This window comes from Babylonia areolata, chromosome 7 (genome assembly GCF_041734735.1).
Source record: "Babylonia areolata isolate BAREFJ2019XMU chromosome 7, ASM4173473v1, whole genome shotgun sequence".
NCBI classification, from domain to species: domain Eukaryota; kingdom Metazoa; phylum Mollusca; class Gastropoda; order Neogastropoda; family Buccinidae; genus Babylonia; species Babylonia areolata.
The window spans coordinates 44103832-44112384 of NC_134882.1; the positions used below are offsets into that span (position 1 = coordinate 44103832).

General features: G+C 36.5%; 1 protein-coding gene across 4 annotated transcripts in view; it reads left to right on the plus strand.

Annotated features, from left to right (window-relative positions):
* Positions 1-7927, plus strand: part of LOC143284069 (transmembrane protein 131-like) — a 78185-nt gene extending 70258 nt beyond the window's left edge. For all 4 annotated transcript variants that reach the window (XM_076590682.1, XM_076590685.1, XM_076590683.1 and 1 more), the window contains one exon: positions 410-7927. In XM_076590682.1, the coding sequence (XP_076446797.1) occupies positions 410-541 (132 nt within the window). In that variant the 3' untranslated portion in view covers positions 542-7927. The remainder of the gene's footprint in view (positions 1-409) is intronic.
* The last annotated feature ends 626 nt before the right edge of the window (positions 7928-8553 follow it).

Genomic DNA, 8553 nt, shown 5'->3' on the forward strand with positions numbered 1-8553 from the left:
GTGAAGTATTTACCTGTTCACTATTTTTGAATTTACAACCAAAGCAGTCTTCCCTTCCAAGCAGATGTGAATTGATGTTCAGGAATGGGAAGATGTGTTTCTTTTCTTTTTTTGTTTGTAAATCTGAAAAACTATTGGTGAGCACAACGAATGTTTACAGACCTCTCCTAAGTGCTCGGATGAGAAGTTGGACAGTATGAGGCACAGTTTTGGGGGGTGGGGGTGGGATGGCACATGCCTTGTCCTTTCATTTGCCTAAAGAAGAGCCTGTGGCTTGATACGTTGCCTCTTTTATCTTGTGTATGTCGACTGTTACCAAGATTCTTTTAGTCTACCTCTTACTGATGGCACATATTAATGTCTGTTGATCCTTCCTGAAGTGACGAAAATGTTGATACCCTGCACACAGGTGAGCAGCAGCAACACCTTCAGCCCCTTCAGCACACCAATGGCTGACATCTGGAAGCCTGCGTCCACCTCCAACTGTGGGGACACCACCTGGGGACAGTTCCTGCCCCCACCCCTCAAAGATGACAAGTAAACCTAGAGTACTCCTCCACCACACACACCCCTTCTCCCCCCCACCCCCACCTTCACCGCCCTTGCACACAGTCTTCGTCTGAGAGATTTTGCATTTTATATCTGCCTCTGGCTCTGTCTTGTGTGTTATTCATGTGTGTGAATGTGTGTGACCTGATGTGTTTTTGTGTGTGCTTGAAATTGTGTTTTATGTGTATAAAAGGGTCTTTCATGAACATCCGAGATAATACACATAGATTGATTTCTGTTCTGAATTTAAAAGATACAGACTTGGTCGTAAATAGGTACATCATATGAAAGTTATGGGTCTTAGGAAAGGGTTTTGATATTATGTAACAGCTCAAAAGCAAAATCATAAATGAATCTTTTACTGTTGAGAGCTTTACTCTCCCGCCCATGTCTAGACGATATATAAAATGTATCAGAACAACAGCAAGAACTACTAAAGGTTTTGTAGATAATATTGTAATCGCTCCATGCGAAAGAAATTTGGATTTTTTTTCTGCTTGTGCATATCATGTGTTTTGTAAATACCTCTTCTCAGGGTTTTGCTCAGTTGAAGCACAATGTACTTAATAAACATTTCTCCGTCATTACCCCTCTGCCTGTCTTTATAAACCAGCTTCCAGCAGTTTGTAATAATTGAAAAATAAAATAAAAAGAACAGAAAAAATGTACAGCAACAATATGTAGTGAACTATACGCTGCTTTTAATCCATGCTTAATTTCAGAAATGTTGACTCCAGTTTGGATGCCCTTCTCCTTAGCATACTCTTGCAAGATAGTACAGATGATCTTTTGTAGATTGTAGTGTATTTCTCAGCAATGAGTATCTGGGAAAATGGACTTTAGCCACTTTGAAATCAGTGTATTTTTAGTTTCTCTGAGCTAGAACCCTGTTCATGGAAGAACATGTTACGGTTGGTTTTGTTTTTTTATTTTGTTTTTGTGTGTTTGTGGCTTCTTTAGGGTACATAATTAACAGGGCATGCAGACAAATTAATACAAGTAACTTTTATTGTTTTTGTTGTGTTTTTTTTAATCCATCACATGGATCTCATTCTGATAATTATACTTATTATTAGCTTATTGAAAACAAGAAGACTGAAAATAAATGCCAGCACACTTGTTGAGCAGTATGTGCACATACATATTGATGATGATGTTAAGAAATAAAGATAATCATCTGTGCAGAATTTTTCATTCATACACTATTAATTATGCACAATGGACTTGTTCATCGGAGAGCAGAGTTGGGCATGCAGTAATCCAATCATAGTTATTCACAGTGAGTTTGACACAGTCGTGAACTGAATAAATACGAAGTGATTCTTTAGTGTGCACAGAGTTTGTCTCATGCTTGGAGTGGGGAAGAGTGTGAAGATCAGTATGGTTTCTGTGTGCAACTTTGATGTTTAGATTATAACATTTGATTCTCCTGTTTGATATTATTTTTGCAGTTTCATATGGAATTTTACCATTCTTGTCAGTGTATTTTTGTGTTATTTTATGAAGAGTTAGATGTTTCTTAAATGACCAGCAGTTGTACTCGCAAAGCATGAAAATAGTCATACATGTTGCCATTTTGGGCACTTGACTGGCTGGTTTGAGAAATTAGACAAGCTGTGTCTTTCTAAGTGAAACATGATCTTACAGATCTGTTATTTTTACTGTGCATGTACAGAAGGTGAGTTTTGGTGATCAACCTCATTCCAGTGGGTGTAGGTGTTTATATCCAGTGGATTTTAAACTTTAACATTGGCATTTTCTTAGCAAATAGGAATGCAGTTCTGTGTTTTCACATTGGTAAGTACATACAAAAAAATGTATTTTCTAAGCAGACATGATTTGAAAGCAAATAAAAATCGCTTTTCATCATGATTTGATCATATTGTTATCATACTTATGTCCTTGCTGTTGGCAAGGGTTAGATTATTAGACTTGTCGAGTTGGGTTTTTAGTGTGGTTTTTAGTGGCTTAGTACCAATACAGATTAAGTTTGAACTGGATTTGTTACCCCATTTGAGTACTAAAAGAATGTCATGTTGTATATATGTCCAAATGGACTGGCATCTTACTTGATTAAGACCAGTTTGTCCAGACTGAAAAAAGTTTGAGGGAAATAATTACCTTACTATTTGTTGATTGTTTTGTCCATTAGTGTTTTAAGGCACATTTTAGATTGGGCTGACATAAAACACCAATGTAAAGAATCAGTACTGTTCATCTTCATCAATCATTTTTTGATGGACAGAAATGCAAATATTACTTCATCTGTCATGCTTGACTTTTTCGTTCCATTGTTGATGTTACATTTTTTTTTCTTTTGTTTTGTTTTGTGCTGACATAGATCACTGCTGTAAATGTTTTTCTTTTGTTTTTTTGTTGCTTGTGGGTGTTTCAGAGTGTCATTGTTGACAATGATAATATGTGAAGTTTCACAGTTGATCATCCCATTCCAGCGACATACACCAAACCCCTGGCTTCAGAATTTGTTGACAAATGTGTTTGTTTTGCAGTTCATACCTGCATCATCATCAGATCTGTTAATGTTTTGTCATGAAAGCAAGTAAATGTTTCCCAGAGCACCAGTCATTTAAAAGAAACAAAGAAAAGGTGATCAAGATATTAAAATCAAAATCAAAAACAAAACTTGCTAATTAAACAAAAAATCTCCAACTTAGACAGTAGCACTATCATAACCAGTCATAAGTCGTATGAAAACCGCACTATTGATGAATTTTCTTCTCTCTCACTGAATGTGAACATCTGGCATTCTGGATAATTTTATTTATTTATTTATTTTTAACTGTCTAAAGCCTTGTTGTTATCTTTTGAGGCAGCAATTTGTATTTGAAGATACCAACAAATGTCTTTTGTACGAGCGGACTGTACATGTGGAGTAGGTTGGGATATAATTGGATTATCTTAGATTTTTGTCTCTTGATCAACGCTCTCATTGTTTGACCAACATACTACTGCTGTCACTGACTGATTATTCCCAGGAGAGAGAAAAGATATTTTTGCAAATGTAGTATGACTACCGGCTCACATGTTGTGGAAATAGTTGTGTGCCTCATCATTTAGTTTTGATGTGCCCTTTGGCTGAAGATGTTCCAGTAAAAAAAAAAAACAACACCCTCCCAACCCTGCCTCCCTGATCCCCCCCAAACCCCCAAAAAGTGCTACGAACTGCAACATTTTTTTCACTTGCTTTGATTGGAAGTAGCTGGTCATGAATGTTCTTGTACATTACTTTGCTTTTTTAAAAGTTGTTCACATGCCACAGCATGTGTTTGTTTCTGTCTGCCTGCCTCTGTGTGTTCATTTTGTATGTGATGTTGTTCTCATGTGTTTTTTGGTTTTTACTTGGTGCTAAATCTCATTTACACACACACACACACACACACACACACACACACACACACACACACTCAAACACACACACACTAATATGCCTACATGTGCACACATACCTTTACACACATGCATGCACGCGCACACACACATACACCCACTTGCATTCAGATGTATATACAATTTCATAATTTCTTTTTTTATGCTTTTAGATACTGTTGCTTGTTGCATTATTTCCTTGTTGTTTGTTCAGTGTTCTTGAATTGTTCCTCACACATTTTAATATGTCAGAATATAGATGTAATGGGACATACCTTATGCATCAATGGCTGATGATTTTTTTTTTTACCAAAATGGTTTTTTTTCTTCTTTTTTTTTGCTGGAATAGCTAAATAAATTAAAAACAAACTGTTATAGACATTCAAAGAAACTTTTACTGGCTTCAGTAGAATGGGGACAATTGTTGCACAAACCTGTGACAAATATGATTTCAAATTCAAACAGGAAACTTTATTTTGTTCAGTATTATTCTACAGATTGTGTAAAATGATAACAAGAAAACTGGAGAGAAGAAAGTATTTACATTATGTTTTCCACTTGTGTGATACGATGTTATTGTCAGTGTTACTCCAAGCATTGTCCTTTTTTCCCTCTAAACTGGAGGGTGATTGGGGTTTGGGTGCAGAGAGGGGAATTTGTCTTCTTTTTTATTTATTTATTTATTTTCTTTCAAAGACTTCTCATACAATGTATGAAAAGTTATATGAAGGGTTACCAATGGAGCTGTGCTGTACAAATATTAACTAGAAATCTTCTTGGGTTGGCTTGAAGATGTAAAATATTTCTTCCATGTTACTTTTAATGTTTTTTCCAACTTTGAATATCTTTAGTATTTGTTCACTGATGGGTAAGAGATAATCTGCACACTCAAGCTTTTGTGACACTGAATACTAAAATGAATTATAACTCATATCCTTTAGTGTGGAAGAGGGGTGATGCACTGCTTCATTAAGATGGCACTGAGCTTTCTCCAGATCTATTAAGGACTGGTGGCTAGAGGGTGCTAGCTCAGGTCACCCACTCCTTTTTAATTCAGTAAGTTTTTTTTCTTTGTTTTGTTTCTATCTCCTGTCCCATTTGCACCTCTACAATGAAAAAAAAGTTGGTGTGTCTAAGTCTAAGGCTGACTATATTTTCAGCACTTTGTATCTTATTGCCCTTTGTTGCATGTTGGCTATTTGGAATTAGAATATGAGTCATTTCCACACTTGTATTTGTCTCAGGTGTGCACTTCCCCCATTTATTTATGGGCATGTACTACATTTATGCTGAACGTAGACTGTCACAGAGGAAGGTACATTTGTCAGATTTTTTTTTCCCACGTCGAGGATTACAAGCTGCTGTTGCAATTTGCAAGTTTCACTTGATTGTGTAATTACATGTATGAAATCATTGTATGGAACATTTACCATGCCATGTTCTGATGTTACTGTTTTGTGTCTGTGTAACAGATTGTGCCAGAGTGTCTCTTGGATGATAGACTGTGCTGAAATGTTCAGTTTTTGTTGGTAACACTTGTTGCAAATTTGATCAGGTGCAGACTGATATTCACACACACACACACACACACACACACACACACACACATATGCATGTTCTGTATCACATTCTTTATGATTTTGCATTTAAATTTTTTGGGGGGCTGCAAACATACTTGTCTCCTTCATATTGTTTTGGTGTTTGTGGTGACTACAGTGTAGACTGTAGTGTGAGTTCACAGTGCTTGAAGCTGCATGCTCAGCTCGCACTGTCTTTGGGCAGTTGTCACATTGAATTTGTACAGCACATTGGACAGTAACTGGAGAATTGAACTTGATTCACTGCCTGTAACCCAGTTGGACGCTTGTTATCTGGTTTTTTTACAGACTCTGACTTCAACGTTCTTCTCCTGTGACATGCCTGTGTTAAACTTACCAACTTTACATTTGAATTTCCAGAATTGTGACATTAACCGTTCTGTCAGAAAGCTGCTGGTTTAAAACTGATGTCGTGGTTTTCATGATCAGAGGTGCACTTAGCTGCCTTCATTGTATCCAGTGAGTGCCGTGCCACTGCACCCTGTAAATGAAACGGTTTGAGCAAAAGCGAGTGTTGAAAGAGACTTCCTTGTGACCGCTGTTTTCTTACAAGGTTATCACAGGTCTCAGGTACAAGAAATGTGTAGCAGACTTAACTGCTGTTACAGTAGCAGCTGAACCCGGATATGACAAACTCACCAAAGGTGACCTGGATGGATTTTCAGTTGTGTTCCTACTAACTTATGTTGGCACAACTTCTCGGACTTGACATTTGGACTGGCACGTCCATGATGGAGACAGTCATTGAACCATGGCTGTCTTTGCTTGCATCTGGCATGACGGTCCAACAGACATATCTCTCTTGCATAGCAATGCTGAGTACAGTAGTTCCTCTTAGCCCAAAGTATCCCATCTTGCTTATGTTTAGTTAAACTTATACTTTTTTTTTTCTTTTTCTTTTTTTTAAGCAGTCTCGCAACATTTGTTTTCTCTATGTCACAAACTTTGCCAGAAGCTGTATTTTTTCATATCCATATCTTTTTGTTTAGTAGTTGCTGTGTTTTTTTTTATTTTATAGGTGAGGCAGATAATTTATATTTGTCAGTATTTTGGTAGAGAGGATTATTTGTGCGTCAGTCATATTCTGCATCCATTCAGGATATGCTTGCAGAAGACTGGCTTTTTTCCATTTATCTTTTAGATTTTATTTTAATTTTATTTTTTTGTTTTTTCTTAGGTTTGTTGTTGCCTGAAAGAGAAAGTTTCTGTTTTTTTTAATATTGTTTTATCTGCTTGTTTCGGTGTTTCCCTAGTCAGTTTAGCCCATGCTATTCTCATGGCTCTGATACATGTTTTCTTTTTTAGAGGCAGAGTGACTGACTTTTCCGTTGTTTTTGAATTATTTACTAGGCAAGTGTCAGGATTAGAATGTTAGTTTAGTTTTCAGTTTCTGTTATTTGTGTTTTAAAAAGAAAGTCTGTGAATTAGAAAGTGAATCATTTTATTGTTTGTTTTTTTGTTGCTGTTTTTTTGATAGTGAAAATACAAATCTGGCATTGTTTGTGGCTTTCCCAAGGAACAGTTGGTCTTGCGTGTGCAAATATATTTTTTTTTTGCTGTTTTCCAAGTTTGGTTAACTTTTGTCTTTTTGGTTTTTGTCAAAAGTGTTTGACACTTTTCCTTTCTTTTTGCTTTGAAAGACCCACTAGCATTTCAGTGGAAAATACAATTTTCCACAGTGTTTTCCCACATTAAATCATAGTTTTAAGAATTGAGTTTGGTGTGTAAGTTACCATTGTCTTTTATTTAAAAAGTTGCGGAGTGCAACACAGTTTACTCTTACTATGATTGTCACTCTTTTTTTCTTTCTTTTTTTTTTTTTTTCTATCTCCCATGTTATTTCTTGTAGATTATTTGTGATCCGTTCCAGTGCACAGCCAATATGAATTACTGTGTGTATCCACTTACATAATTATATTCTGTTCACTTGCATACTGAAGAGTTTCCTCAAAGTTATGACCAGTGAATATGTATATGTGCGTACACAAGAAAGAAGTAGAACTCGTGCTTTTATTTCTTTTGATGTACTGTCACCAGTTTTTATATCTCTTGTGTTTACTGAGTTTAGTACCGGTTGAGAATTTTTTTACTTTTTTTTTTTTGTTCCTTCTCCAAACGACCAGAAGAGTGCAAGAGGCAGCCCAGGGACTGCTGAGCTCTTGCTGGGCCCCGACCGTAGTACTTGCACAGACTATGTTATTCCTCTTCTGCCTTCAGGCTGGAAGGCCCCTCCCCAGACTCTGGCTGCTGGCTGTTCTGTTCACTTGACAGCAGGACAGGTCCTCACCAGGCATGTCTCGCAGTTTCAATATCCAGGCTTCTGCTGCCAGCATAATCTTGTTTCTGTTTTTAACAAAAAAATAAAAAAATTAAAATACAATTTATTACATTCATGTTTGGTCTCCTTGTGTGTTTTTGCCTATATACGTGTTTGCATGTGTGTGTATGTGTGTGTGTTTGCGCGCGCGCGCGTGTGTGTGTGTGCGGGATGAGTGCAGAGTAATGAAAGGAATTTACTTCAACATGCTGCTTCTGTATTGATGACGTTTTTCAATGAAAATTATAAGTTAATGTGCATTACATCTTTCTTTTTCCAAATCAACAAAATTTCTTCTCTATGAAATTCAAACTGTTTGTTTTGTTCATCATCTAATTCTTCCACATTAAATTGTTTCTGTGAGAGAACTTGAATGTGTATTCCTGTTTTTCCGTGACACTTAGTTTCCTACACATATAAGCAAGGGACACCTTCCTTGCAGAGGCAGATTTTTAAAAAAAATTCTACATGAGCTATATTCATGCTGCACATTGAACCTCAGTTTGTCATCTCAGTTGAAATCTGAAGAATGAGAAGTCTAAATCAAAATGTGTATCATCCATATTGGTCCATTCCAGCATGAAATCAGAGGCAGGTGTCTTTAAAAAAATAAGAAGCAGTTGATGAAGAAGAACTACACATTTAGTTCTAAATAAACAGACTCAGAAATCTAGATGTGATGTCAGACATTGCAAAAAAAAA